Source organism: Emys orbicularis, chromosome 1, assembly GCF_028017835.1.
Source record: "Emys orbicularis isolate rEmyOrb1 chromosome 1, rEmyOrb1.hap1, whole genome shotgun sequence".
Taxonomy (NCBI): domain Eukaryota; kingdom Metazoa; phylum Chordata; order Testudines; family Emydidae; genus Emys; species Emys orbicularis.
In genome coordinates this window covers 332,282,936-332,298,416 of record NC_088683.1, presented here as the reverse complement: position 1 = coordinate 332,298,416, position 15,481 = coordinate 332,282,936, and the positions used below count along the sequence as shown (strand labels likewise).

At 41.2% G+C, this 15,481-nt stretch overlaps 1 protein-coding gene across 1 annotated transcript in view; it reads left to right on the top strand.

The window, feature by feature from the left end:
- Positions 1–15,481, top strand: part of DDX10 (DEAD-box helicase 10) — a 346,101-nt gene that overhangs the window by 57,487 nt on the left and 273,133 nt on the right. Inside the window, exons 10-11 of the mRNA XM_065414461.1 lie at positions 4,648–4,749; positions 6,546–6,633. Coding sequence (XP_065270533.1) covers positions 4,648–4,749; positions 6,546–6,633 — 190 coding nt within the window. The remainder of the gene's footprint in view (positions 1–4,647; positions 4,750–6,545; positions 6,634–15,481) is intronic.

The following is a 15,481-nucleotide window of genomic DNA, read 5'->3' as shown; positions in this document are numbered from 1 at the left end:
TTTAATTCATTTGATATGGCCTGCATTGATTTTGCATAGTGCTAATTTTGTTATCAGAAAGCAATTTGGGATGAAGTCAGATGCATTACAGAAATCTAAATATATTATTCCAAGTTACTTTTGTCAAATCAAACTTGTAATTGCAACAAAAAAGGATATCAAGCTTGTCTGACAAGATCAGTTTTCCATAAGCATGTTGGTTGGCATTAATTATGCTACTATCCTTTGAGTCCCAAGTTGATCTTTCTGTGATTTTTGTCTGGAATCAGTGTGAGACTAACTAGCCTATAGTTTCCTGGGACATCTTGTTTGCTACTCCTTCTACTCCAGAGGCCTCCTTCCCTACCTCAGCTGCCAGTCCCCTTCCACCACCTTCTGTTCCTCACCCTTCTGCATTCTAGTCCGGTTGGTTCTATCTCCTCCTGCTTGCTGTTTGGGTGCATTCAGAGCACCAGACTGTCTCCCAGTTCAGTTCCTGTACCCAATGCTGCAGCATCCTGTGGCTGCTGGGAGTATTGGCATGGAAAATCCTCAGCCCCTACAGTCCTTGGTTGGATTATATGCACTACAGGCTGAATCTTCTGATGATTTAGCTGCCAAACTCTAAGTCTCTACTGAGCATGTGCAAACAAATTTCCAGAAGATCATAATTTGGCTAAATTTGGATGAATTTTCACAGGAATCGCAAATGGCCCGTCCCTTACAAAGAGCTGCCACTTGAAAACTTAGTCTGTACTTCAGAGCATCTCAATGAACCTGTTGTAAGAATTTAAAATGGGCAAAACAACCTATTTCCCCCAGATCTCATTCTGATCCATTTTTGCTGAAACTTCCCCAAATTTTCAGCCTGAGGCAGATACCTAGCACAGAAAATCTGTACAAACAAATAATAAAGGTTGACAAAATTATAAGCAAAATTAATATCAGCGTGTTATAGTGGAAAGCATTGGCCAACCTTAACTATAGTCATTGCTACTTGTGTTGCTTATAATACTGTTTGCTTTTGGGTATTAAAGTTTGTAAACTATTTTGGGATGCAGTTTTTACTAAATGAAATATTGTATGTGCTTTCTTCTGAGAAATGTGGGCCCTCCACATCCTGTCTCAAGATTGATTAATGATTTTCATATGCTCTTTTAGTGAGTCTGAGGATGTCCATTCATACCCACTTGGCTGCAAATTAAATGCTATCTTAGTAAAAGTTTTCCTTGAGTTCTCTTTATTCACTCTATCACCACTGTCTTTTTGACTCTAAACCAGTCATATATCTGGATGAAAACAAGAAGTTTCTCAACTACCAGAGCCACTTCTAGATTAGAATTGAATGGGGCCCACTCCACAATATATTTGTACCAGCTGCCTCTCTTCCTCTCACTGCCTGCTTTTCTTTCACCGTCAGCTTTACTGCCTGATGCTCAATGGCTATTGGCCTGAGCCCACAAAGCTTCTTTCCAGAAGCTGGCTCAACCAGTTCTACTCACCCCACCTCCATTCTCTAGTCAACATCGGACTCCCCCTTTCGCCATTGTTAGAGTCCTCATAACTGAGAATCCCATTTATCACCTTTTCATGTTCCAGTCTTCTTTTCCTATACATTTTCTCACTGAAAAGACAATCCGATCACATCCTCCCTTTTTCTACAGAGTCCCCTCACCCCATATACCTCCTTTCCTTAATTTCTCATCCTCTTTTGGGCTCTTTGGAGAATAGGGGGCCAAGGTATGCCAGAGAATGAATCTGAGGAGACGGGTCTTTGAAAGGGAGAGATACTGGGAAAAGAATTCATAGAGGAGAGTGAATATGTTTGAGGAGAGACCCAATAGAGAAACCCAGTAGAGAATGTGATGGGCTGAGAGGAGGAATGAGGAATTGATGGGAGAGAGGAAGAAAAGTATATATGAAGATGATGAGAAGGGGAAAGGAGGGATAGATGTAGGAACAGAAGAAGTGGTAAGAGTGAGCTAAAGGTAGAGGGAAAACTAGTGCACAGTATAGAAAAAATAGAGGGCAAACCAGCTACTCAACAATAGATGAAGAAATACTCCAGTATAGAAGGAGAAGAAAAATAAGGCAAAGGGGAATAAAGAAGAAAACACAGGATAGGTGATAAATGTTTTGTGATAAATAGGTGATAACATGTTACATAGGTGATAAATGTTTTGATACACGTCAGTTGAGAAATATTATAATAAAGTAAAATTTTGAAAAGGACAGGAATAAATGGGCTGCTGCTGGTGGTAGCAATTTACTTATTGGCTTACGGTAGCTAATTACTTAAAGACATCCCTGTGAGTAGTTCCACTCCTCTAGTGCTGCTTTATACAATGGCTTTGTTTTGTTTTGTTATTTGGCCATCACCCACTATTTTTCCTTGTTGACCCCTATTTACTAGCATTCATGGGATTCTGTCCCAGTTCAATACATTTCTGAAATAAATCTGTAATGGGTTGTTCTTACCACCATAGCGGCCCTTTGTGCCTAGAGGTGGTGTTGCAAGGGGTCCTTGTCTCTGGAGCTATCTAGTGGCCACTTCCTTGGCCCTGCGATGGCTTAACTCTCTGCATCTTCCGTGGCCTGGCCCTCCGGCCATCTCTCATGAAAGTTCAGCCCCCTTCTGGGATAACAAAAAGTCCAGTTAAGAGTCCAAACAAACCATTCTTCTGTCCCTTTTGGACTACACTGAAGTTCTCCATACCTTCTATGTTACTTCCTCCTGGCAGGCCTCCTTGAGCATCTCACTCATCCCTGTAGGTCTTACCTCAGGGCTTCCCACACAGGAGCCTAACCTGCTCCTGCGGAGTTCCTCCCCTGCTTCTTACACTGCTTCCCTTCCCCAGACTCTGCTGCTTGTGGGGCCTATTTCAGGGCTTCCTCCACATGAGCCTACCCTGCTCCTGTGGGTCTTTTCCAGTCTGGCTTTTTCAGGTCCTTCCCAGAGAGAGAACTCCTCTGGCTCCTCTCTCTGGGGTCTCCTCACTCTGAGTTGAGCTCTGTTTAAGTGGTCTTTTCCTGATCCTCTCATGGCTGGGGTCACTATCTTAACTTGCCATATCAGCATCTGCTGGGGGCTAGCTGGTAGGTGACAGACAAGGCTGAGCCTGGCTTGCCTTAAAGGACCAGCTAGCCTGTGACAGTGTAATTGGACTGATGTGTATTTAATGGGGAATCTTATACAGGGATTTTCCCAGTAATCTGTACCCTTGTTGCACTGTAGATACTATGTTCAGTTGCTAAACTTGTTTGTCTTAGTTGAATTAAATATGTTTAATGTTTGTTTCGGTGAAGGTAGATTTGGAAAATACAGTTGCTAGTTGATCACTATATCTCTTTTAGTGGGATTTGTAAGCCACACTGTTTATTTACTACAGTGATAGTTATTTCTTTCTCCACCTACCCCTCTCCCTCCAATTAGTTATAAGATAGGAAGCAACATAGGCTTACTCCAAGGAGGAAGCCAACAAGTAGGAGACATTAAGAATGAAGTGTAGGAGTTCTGAGCTTTCGGCCAAACATAAATCTGGGTAATTACCAAATTGACTGCATCCCAAACACCTATTAAATATACTGAAGAGAGAATCCTAGACCCAGTTTTCGAACTGACAATCAATCTCTGCTTTTATTGTTTGGCATCTAATATCTTTCAGTTCATTACTGTTTTCAGGCTTTTCTTTCAATTATACCTTGATGAATTGTCTAAATAGCCTTTTTTTGAGGGAGCAAATTAAAACTCCTATTTGGAAACAAGCTAGAGCAAGGGGTCTTAATCCTTTCCCAGCTACTAGTCTCTTTCAGTAAGAATGAGATGCATTTGGAGCACACACAAGTGCGATCCCGCCATGATCATATGTCACAACTCTGGGGTTAACTGCATCTCTGCCCCTTCAAGGACTCCCCTTTAAGTCTCAAGCCTTCACCATCACCTCTCTGTGGGCTGGGACCTGCATCCTTTTCTCTTCAGACCAGAGATTTAGGTTTCTTGCAGTTCCCTTGCAACTCACTGTGCTAATTCCCAGCAGGTCTGACTTTAGTCCAGGGCCTGCAATTCTGCTGCCTCCCAGGGGCTTTGACAGCGTTTACCAGTGACCAGCCATTGTTCACAAAACACAGTACTTTTACTTAAGACAAAAGTAGTACAGAGAAAATATATATAAAACAGCCAACAGTCTACACATGTGCTGAGCTTAACAGGTGTCGCCCATCTTCCACATGGAGACTGTAGTAGGTTTCCAGTCCTTCAGGCCTTTCAAGCAGTTGCGAATTAATGTTATGAATGACCAGTGAGTAAAAGCTGAAACAAATAACTGGATCCTATAACACTGTATGTTTCATAACCACAGAAATCCCTCATGTGCAGAGCAGTATGGCCTAATGACATAAATCTGTGTCTGGAAGCCAGGCTCCCATGGGTTCTATCCCTAGTTTTACCACTAACTCCATCTGTGATGTTGGCAAATCATGTCTCCTGTCTGCCCGTGTTTTCTCATTGCAAAATGAGGATAGTTGCCTGCTACTTGGGGATGGTATGAGGATCAAGGTTTGTTAAACTTGCTATATGCAATTCCTTTTGAATGTTTGTGTGTTTTTTTTGTTTGTTTTTTAAACCCTTTAATCAAAGATCCTTGCTTTTCTTTTTCTTCTTTTCATCAGGTACAAAGAAGGTGGTGAAGCTTTGTTAGTACTGCTTCCCTCTGAAGAAAAAGGCATGGTTCACCAACTGTCGCAGAGAAAAGTACCTGTCAATGAAATCAAGTAAGTTACCAAAGCTTAGTGAGCGATTTCAGTCCTCTTTGACAGAGGTAGCATATGATGATTCTGTGACAGTCTTGCTTTATTAAGATACCATTAAACTGCATGTTTTACTTGCAGTTGGATTAAAAAAAGAGCTTGCATTTTCCATGTCTTTAATTTGATTTCTGTGAATGATTCAGTGCACCAACATACATTTTCCTCATAACAACATCTGTTTTATACCTTTACATGTACAAACCAAATTAGTATTTATGCCTGCTTGGAGCTTACCACCCAGCTATGCAGCCTTTATCTAAAATTACAGTGAGTTGGTGTATGTATAATCTGGAAATAGCTTTTGGCTACACTGCAGCTTTCTGCTACCCAGTTCTGATAAAGCGTGGAACTTAAAATGGTGACTCAATAAAGCTCAGAAGTCCTTGTAAATTAATATGATCTTTATTCTCAAAAGAAAAGCACAGTTGCAACAATACTTTACCAGAGAAGAGATTAGTATATATAATTTCTTGCACAGGATTTTTATCAAAGCTTTGTTGCCCAGACAGACTTAATCACTATACGGAGAATGTCTGATTCTTGATAGCAGGGTCCTCGGAGGAGGGCCTATCATTTATTGTACAGTGCTGCGTAAACAGATGGCATACAGTAATGTCATCTGGATCTAGAACCTCTTGAGTGAAATAGTGAAGTTTGTCAAAAGACCGTTTTCCCCTACTAGTTGAAGCATATCTAACTGTGCTATTCAGAAGCCTGGGAGGTACAGATGCCTGGGACTAGAAGGTGGGGAATAGAGGTAGATGGAAAAGGACGCAGTGCAAAGACGAAATGATCAAACTATTAATAGCTTGAATGAAAACAGAAAAGTAAAGCAGTTCGTTAGGTGGCTGACACACACTTCACTAGGTATAATGGAGACTGCTGTAACAAAGCAGTTGCGGCTTATCTCATTAAGTTCAGATCTTGGGATACTTTTATGTCACATAATCTCAATATTCTTTAGTTTTGCCCATCTATAAAATGGATATAATAGAGCAGGGGTAGGCAACCTATGGCACATGTGCCAAAGGTGGCACGCAAGCTTTTTCTTCAGTGGCACTCACTCTGCCCGGGTCCTGGCCACCGGTCCGGGGGACTCTGCATTTTAATTTAATTTTAAATGAAGCTTCTTAAACATTTTAAAAACCTTATTTACTTTACATACAACAATAGTTTAGTTATATATTATAGACTTATAGAAAGAGACCTTCTAAAAACATTAAAATTTATTACTAGCTCGAGAAACCTTAAATTAGAATGAATAAATGAAGACTCGGCACACCACTTCTGAAAGGTTGCTGACCCCTGTAATAGAGAAAAACTTTACTGGTACCTCTCAGGGGTATTGGGTCTTATTTAAGCTTTGAAAAATGCTATGAGATCTTCTCATGAAGGGTGCTATCTTGGACTAAAATATTAGTACAATACATTACATTTCCTTCTCTGGTTCTGAGTTCATTCTCTACATTTTATAAATTGAAGAAGTGTTTTAATGTTAATTTTGGCTTTACCTTTAAAAAAACCCTTTTTCCTCTCAACAATCTGTTCTCTGGATCAAGGGTCCAAGTTCCTGTTTGCCTTGCCTGCATTATTCATTTAAGGAGATTGATCTTCATGATTTTAGCAAAACCTTGTTCACAGTAGCGATAGCTTTATGCATTTTAAAATAATACAGATGGAATGAAAATGTACCCCTGGGAACTTAATATGGGCTTCTTAATACATTTTCTAAAGGTAAAATAATTTTCCTTTTTTATTAGAATCAACCCTGAAAAGCTTGTAGATGTCCAAAAGAAGATGCAGGCTTTTTTAGCTCAAGATCAAGAGTTAAAGGAGAGGGCTCAAAGGGTAAGTTGTCAATAACACAGCCCTGTGAAGGCATGTTTGTTAAATAGAACTACTGTTACAATAACTGCCTTGCCAACTGTTGCTAAGGCAAATGTACTTGGAACTGCTAAATATGATCATTTTTAAACCTAAAAAATTAGATACCATTGGGAACTAATGATCTTGTTTTAGGAGTTGTGACAAGTATTTTAATCTTCTCTTTGTCATCCTCTTTTCCACAGTGGAGATGGGATTACATACATTCTTCTTTAATTAACTGACAATTCTTTTGATTGAAGGACCATAGACATATTTCTAGTTCTTTCTGCTATGGCTTTTCTTCCGGGAGCTGATATAGAGCATGTTAAAAATACTAATTGGTTATCAAAGTTTAAAAAAAAAAAAAGACCTTGCTGAAACTGGCAAATATGACTGCTGATCTTAAATAATTTGCCCAGAAAATTTAGTCTTCAAATCTGTATAATTTTGAAAAATACAAAAGTAACTTTATACCTCAAATGCCCACATTTTTAATCAAGGTTTTCATTGTCGCACCTCCTGGATGTACAGGGTAATCCATCCCTTCAGTGATGGAAAATCCATATGTCATGGCTATAAGGAGGACTGTGCCTTCGACCCCTTTAGTCCATCTGTCTTAGGTATCTAAGGGACCCCATCACTATAGCATCTGAGTATCTTGCAGTTTTAATGTACTTATTCTCTCATCACTCTGAGGCCGAGAAGTATTATCACTACCATTTTACAGGTAGGGAACTGAGGTACAGAGAGACTGTGACTTGCCCAGGGTTGCACAGATTGTTTGTGATGGAATTGGGAGTTGAACCTAGGTCTCCCTTAGGGCCATTGGATTCCTTAGGAGACAGGCCTGGCTTCCTGCACTTCATTCTGGGTAGGACCATGCACTTCAACCATGCTCAGATGGGATTTCTGGGCTGTGGCCTTGGGGATTTCTGGGCTGCAGACAGGCCTGCCAATGGGGGGGGGCGGGGGGGGAGGGGCAATTGCCCCGGGGCCTGGGCGATTTAAAAGGGCCCTGGGGCTCCTGGCCACTGCCAGCAGCTCAGTGGGGCTAAGTCATGCTTCCTGTCCACCCTTGCTCCGCATTGCTCCCGGAAGCGGCCGGCATGTCCCTGCGGCCCCTGGGGAGGGGGTCTCCGTGCGCTGCCCCCGCCCTGAGAGCCGACTCCGCAGCTCCAAGTGAGTTCTTAGTGAGTTGGGGGGAAAAGTATTAATTTGGATATATAAGCAAGGATTAGGACAGGAACCTAATAGTCAGGATAGGGCTGTTGGAGGAAGTAATTTGTCTTACCACCCTTCTATTTACCCCACATCATAATTGCCCTCCTCCATCCACTCCCTCAGAAACTCTGATGGAGCATAGAACCCCCTAAAATCTCTGTCTTGCTTTATTACACATGCACACCAAAAACAAACAAGCAAACAAACCCCAAACCTGTTAAATGTTGTTAAGATTGCAAAGTCAAGAACTCAAAGTTAGGAAATGCCAGAATTAAGAGTGCCCATGCAACCTTAATTTTGCCCCCTTTTATGTATGAATTATGATAGTCTTTTATTTCATGATCACACATTATTTTTTCCATAGAATGGACATGCTGTAGGGATGAATTGGGTTGTGTAGTGAAGGAGGCTGCTGTCTGCAGGACTCCTGCCTCATTTGTTGCAGAAGTTGGAAGGTGTGTGATGAATGAGGCAGGGGACTGCAGGAAGAGAAAGTATGGAGTCATGGCAGAGGCAGTTGAATGCTTTCCTGGGGAATTGGATTCTGGCCCTGCCACTACCACAGACTTTCTTTGTGATGCTGAGCAAGTCACTTAAACCAAACTTTTTACAGGTGCTCACTAATTGTATTCCTCATTTTCTGTGCACCTGACTTGAGATTCTTGGTCTAATTCGCAGAAGTGCTGAGCACTCTCAATAGCAACTGAAATCAGTGGGAGCTCTGCTGGAATATATAAAGTTCTCTATAATGCTAAGTACGCTGTAAATTCAGGTCTTAGGTGTCTCAAATTGGCAACCCAAACCAGTGGAAACTTTAGACCTTAGCGTCTCTCTGCCACGGTTCCCCATCTGTAAAATGGGGATAATACCACCCTCCCACTTCACAGGGGTGTTATGAAAATAAATTTGTTAATGTTTGTGAAACACTTAGATTCTATAGTGAGGAGTGCCACAGAAAAGCCCATGAAGAAATTAATAATTCTGTCTTCAGACCAAGGTTTGAATAGTGAATAAGGCATGGAGCCACACAATAAACAATGAGGAGGACACACAATATTGGATAGCTACTCCTTAAGTGAGTACCATCCATCCTGTGCTCTGAATGAGACAGGGTCCATGTGATCATATAATTAACAATGATATCATAACGCATGCACACAAGAAAAAACAAATTCCGTTATGTGGCATCATATTGACATCTACTTTAGATCATCAGCAGGGTTGGAACTTCAGTTACGCCATGCAGACCTCTGCCACTTGAGCTAACAGAGTAATTCATAGTAGTAGTAGGTTGTAATCCTCTATGTACAAGCCATTAGAGGGGGATGAGACACTTTGTCAATGGGTTTCAAAGGTGTTTGTGCACATCAGAGGAATGGTGAGACTCAGGAATCTTGTGTTCGATTCTGGGCTGGGGAAGGGAGTGTGTTCTAGTGGGCACAGACTCTTAACCCTCCCCCACTCCAAGCGTGACCCCTTCTGCTCTGTTCCCTCTAGTTTGTCCCTGTACCAATCCTGTCTCTCCCCCACTCCGGCTCCTTGTTTTAGTCCCAGTCTGTGCTCTTCAGGTTTCTCACCCCCTCCTGGCTCCTCCTTTGATCTACCTCTCTCTGCCCTGTCCAGTGGATGGACATTAGTGGGAGTTTTGCTTGAGTAACAACAATGAGGTCAGGTCCTTAGCTAGTTAAAATGACCATTGATGACTATTGAATGTTTATTTTTAAAAGTAATTTTGTTTATGACAGGTGCCAGATTGATGGCTCTGGACTGAAATCCTAAGACATTCAGTTGTAACATGAGAATGGCAGTGCAAGTTTCCCCTTGTTTCCTCCTTGGCAAAGCATTCTTTAGACCAAAATACCTGGTGGCATATCATGATTATCTGCAACTGTAACTCTGTTTTACGGTTAGATAAATTTACATAGGACATGATGGAACAGCTGGCTAGGAAGGGGTGAGAGCAGTAACAAATGAATGTTCTTTGGCTTAGGTTGACAAAACTAATAAACCATTTCCCTTTCAATTGCTTCTTCTGCATTGGCTCTTTAAGATGTGTGTTTTTTTTTTTTTAAAGGGGGATCAATTTAAATGAGGTTAGTTGAAACAGTCTTAACATTTCAGAATAGCAGTGGACCAAGGTCAAACAAGGGCTTTTCTTTCAGGCTGATGGATCTAATGTTAAAGCTACCCTGAAAATCCAATTTCTATTACAGTTTTTTATAATAGAGTTTAATACAAATGTAAAATCAAAGTATACTCTCTTACAGATGAATGTGTGTATGGGGTCAGTATACAAAATTCTTAACTTATGGAAAAAAGATGTATCCGGCCTGGGCTCTTCCTTTACACAGGATGTGTGTGTACGAGCCTAGTTGTTCCTGCTCTTTAGAGCAATGACTGTATCACAGCTGATATCTTAACCTCGGAATCATACCCAGAATGCTGGTTTTATCAAGGGCATGTGTTACATGTCTGTCTGGCCTGTCTGTTTTTTTGATCAGGCAGATTGTTGAAACTTACAAGAATTAAATTATCTGCCTGTATGCCAGAATGAATCACGCAGGCAGGGGGTGGGTGGGTGTGGTGTGGTGTGCGTACTCCAGTGAATTCATAGTATAATGATGGTCGTGGCCTCCCAGCTGAAGGATATGTGGGTTCTTAGTGTTGAGCTCCTCATCATGGCTGAGTTTAAAAATCCTATTGGGGAGACATTTTTAAAAGGGTGGGGAAAAAGTTATGATTGGTGAAGAGGCTTACAGTGTAGATTAATGACAGCTAATCAGATTCAGATTACTGTAGCCCTTCAAACAATTTAGCATGTTAAACATTCATATTAGAATGAAAATAACATGTTGGTTGTTGGATGATTTAAGGAGTTGATGGTTCATTTGGAAGGAGATGAGTGGGCATGAAGGGCAAGGAACGAAATTTTCAAAAATCACACTGGCTCTGCAGCTTCCTGTTGAAAATGGAAGGTTAATTTTGGAGAGTGGTACATATGGGCCCTGCCAGAGAGGGGTGAATTAATGATTCTTGAAGGAAAATATAAGGCAGATATATTCACTGCTTCCTCTAGTTTGATAGGGAAGGCTTAGATGTTGAACTGGTATATATCCGTCACTTCCTCATCAGTTCTTGGAAGGACTGGCAAGAAGTTATAATAGTATAGTCCATTAAAACTTCATATTCAGTCAAGTTTTATTGCTCCAATTTTTGCTGTAGCAGACCAATAAAAAAGCACATTGTTGTGTATGTGTATTTTGTATATTGAAAACTACAATGTGAGAAAGATATAACTAAATCAAAATTGTGGCTAATTTTATATTGGCGCAATAGAACCCCAATCCTGATTTGGGGAGGGTAGATGCTACTATAATAGAAATATTAATATAATCCAGCATTGACATTTGGTGTTAATTCTCCATAATGGTGCAAACTTTGAATTCATCCAATAATATTTTTATGACTGAAAGCAATACCAAAAAAGTGGAAATGTCAGCCAGCATTATCCACTCGTTCCTGCTAAAACAGCGGGAGCAGCTAATTAAAGGTTCAGGCTGACATATTTTTTCCCCTTTTGGCTATCCAATGTGGGTGCAGATGGGCTTCGAAACCTAAGAGGAATCACTTTTAATTTTAAAATGGTGACAGCAGTTTGTGTGTGTTTGAAAACACATCTTTCAGAGGGATGATGGGTTTGTGCTTAAGGCACCAAAATCAGATCTGAGTTCAATTTATGGCCTTGTTACATATTTCATGTAATAGCTTGGGGAAGTCACTTAATCTTTCTGTGCCTCATCTGGTAAAATGGGGATGACACTTCTCTCCCACCCTTTTTGTCACTTGTCTGTTTACCCTTGGGGCAGGTACTGTCTCTTACTATTTGTATCTGCAATGCCTAGTTCCATAGCAATTTATCTCAGTTGGGTCCTCTAGGAGTTACTGTGATTTTAATTGGCCAAGCCTTTGTAGCCTTACACTCAGCTTGGTGACATTTTTATATTTGGCTGTAATGCAATAACTTTTGAATGTTGAATTCAGTCCAGAATTTCAGAGAATGTTCTATCCATCAGAGGGTAAGAACCCTATTGATTTGGTGAAGATCTGAAAACCAGAAGGGGGAAAGGGGGACAAATTGGGCCTAGGGCATTTGGTTAGTACAGCTAGCAGCTTCACCCACACTTGGTTGCTTCTGTAGTGTATTGTCCACTCCAGGGGCTGCTTGCATTCCTCTATTTGCCCCCAGGAACTCCCTATGTACCACCCTCTCATCCCCCTTTACTTCGGGGTCTTGCTGCAGGCTGCTCAACCTCACCCTCATAACAAGGGCTCTGTCCCTCATGCCCTCTTTCCCCCCCATAGTAGGATCCCCCATTTTTTCATATACCAGAGTCTGTGTGTGTCCCTCAGCATGCCAGGGGCTCTGTTCCTCAGATCACACTAGGTCCTCTTTCTTTCCCCCTTATTCTTTCCCATACCCATTGATTGGATGTGGCATTCAGGGGTTAACATATTGCATCCAAAGAGAGAAATGCCATTAAGTTGAGCATATGTCCTCAAAATTCCGCCAAAAGGCAAACTGAAATTCAAAAATTATGTTGTGGAAACATATTGACCCTTACATGGATCATAAGAAGAACATCTACTGCTTGAACTTAACCTACTATTGCTACCAGTTACTCCTTATCATCAATAGTAGGAGAAGAAGACACACACTTTGCCACTAGATTTCACAACTTTGCTAGAAAGATGAATGTTGAGGCTTGGGAATCCTAGGTTCTCTAGTGGTTACAGAGTCTCTTGCTTGTCCCCTTCTATCACTATCTCCTAGCATGTGTCCCTTACAATCTGTCTCTACCGTCACTCTGTCTTCCTCTGCCCCGCAGCTTCTTTTGGCTGCATCTCTCTGCTCCTCATCCCTGTGCATTCCAGTCAAGATGCTTTCTGCTTCTCCTCCTGCTACCTGAGTGCCACCAGAACGGGCACATGGAGAACACACGAGTCTCCCTGCTCTTGTTTCCTGTGCCTGGCATCACAATGGATCCTGGCAACTGAGAGGAGCAATTGTAGGGAGAATCCTGTTCGGTCCCTGCTACTCTGGGACAGAGCATGCACAGTACAGTTGGACTCCTTAGAGAATTTAGCTGCCAAACTCTAACCACAGTCTACTGATCGTGTGAACAGTGATTTTGGAGGCTCATAGCGTGGCCAGATTTGGATGGATGTTTATGGGGATGCCAAAAGGCACATCCCTGTCAGCAGGGCAAAAACACTGCCAAATTTCAAATCCCTGCTCCAAAGCCTGGAGAGGTACTCGAGCTTGTCAGTGAAATGGTTATAATATTTTAATATGGGCAAAACTGTGTATTTTCCCTATACTTAATTCTTAGCAACAGTTCTGTTTTTGCTGAAAATTAAAAAATACTAGAAGGGTGCAGAGACCTGTCATGGGAAATCTCAGCCTGAAAATGTATAGTTTGGGAAAATAAATGAGTGATTGAAAATGGAGCCCTATAATAGGAAGTATTGTGCTACTTTGACTCTAGGCATACCCACAAGTGCTACCAATAACAAAAATTAGCATGTTAAAGTGACCTGCCAATGGAAAACATGGGTTTGAGTTTTCTGCTGCATTCAGATGTAAAAATTTCTCTTGCTTCCTCATTTTCCCTTAGAAAATAATTATGTATTTTATGTTGTAGGAGTACCTAGAGGCCCCGGTAGGGATCAGGACTGATCAACAGGTGGCTCAGGCAGTGGTGTTATAAGAAGGGCTTTGGCATATTTGACCACTAGCAGACATTCACAGAGGACTGTTCTCATGGGATGGATTCCACCTAGATTAGGGAAGTAAATAGACTTCTGGGAAGGAGGTTGGCACAACCGATTGATTAAAAGAGCTTTAAACTAGGAATTTGGGGGAGATGGTGGCGAGAGCTCATGTAATCTCCACACCTGATTCTAATATTGAGTGGGAGGAAAAACAAGTAAAAGAGGATACACCAATGGAGAAAGGAACAATAGAGTGTAGGAGAATGGACAACAAGAGGAAAGAGAATGACAGTCACTGTCAGGTAGGTGATACATACTGGTAGTAAAAAGTTTGTACCTAATCGGGTGGGAATTCTGGGTGAAGACAAGCAGAAAGAGCTAAGATGTCTGTACAAAAGTGTAAGGAGCCTGGGTAACAAAATGGAGGAAGTAGAACTACTGGTGCAGGAAGTTAAGCCAGTTATTATAGGGATAATGAAAACATGGTGGAATAGTAATTGTGATTGGAATACAGGTATAGAAGGGTATGTGCTGTTCAGAAAAGAAAGGTAAAGGTGGAGGAGTATCATTGTATATTAAAGATGAGATATACTGTAAAATTAGAAGTGATGCAATGGATAAACTGGAATCTGTTTGGGTCAAAATCACTTTGGGGAAGAAAGATAACAGAGGCTCCTCTGGGATAGTGCTTGGGGTCTGCTACAGAGCCCCAGGATCCAATTTGGATATGGACAGAGATCTGTCTAATATACTACTGAGAATTGTGTGATTATGGGAGATTTTTATTTCCCAGATATAGATTGGAGCACAAGTGCTGTTGATAATTGTAGGGCCCACATATTTCTGGATGTGATAGCCGACAGATTTTTTCACTAAATAACAGAGGGGTAGCCATGTTAGTCTGAATCTGTAAAAAGCAACAGAGGGTCCTGTGGCACTTTTAAGACTAACAGAAGTATTGGAGCATAAGCTTCACTTGCGTCTGATGAAGTGGGCATTCACCCACGAAAGCTTATGCTCCAATACTTCTGTTAGTCTTAAAGGTGCCACAGGACCCTCTGTTGCTTTTCACTAAATAGTCACTGAACCAACAAGGGGTGATGCCATTTTAGATTTGTATTGGTAATTAGTGAAGACCTCATAGAAGAACTGGTTGTAGAGGATAATCTTGGTTTGAGTGATCATGGGTCAATTCCATTTAAACTCCAATGGAAGGATAAACAAAAATAGATCTGCAAGTAGGGTCCTTGATTTCAAAACTACAAACTTTAATAAATTAAGGGAATTGGTTATGGAAGTGGTAGACTGAATAATTCAAGGATCTGAATGTGGAGGAGGCGTCTTGGGATTAATTTCTTTAACTTTGACTTTAAGTATCTGAAGCCTACATCCCAAGCAAGGGGAAAAATTCATAGGGAAAGCTTGCAGAGCAAGCTGGATGAACAAGCATCTCAAACTGGTTATTCAGAGAAGGAAGAAAGCCTACAAGAAATGGAAGAAGGAATGGGATCAGCAAGCAAAACTACCTCATCGAGGTCAGAAAATGTATGGAAAAAGTGAAAAAAGCCAAGCAGAGTTGGACCTTGCAAAGGAAATTAAAACAAATAATGAAAGGTTCTTTAGCCACATAAATAAAGAAAACAAGGAAAGAAGAAACACTGAGGAGATTAAAAATAATCTAGGTATGGCCCAATACCTAAATGAATACTTTGCCTCAGTTTTTTATAAGAGTAATGAGGAGAATGGGGGCAGTGGCCGGGTGGCTAATGGGGACAGTGGCAGGGTGGCTAATGGGAACAAGGATATGGAAGAAGAAATTACCACATCCAAAGTGGAA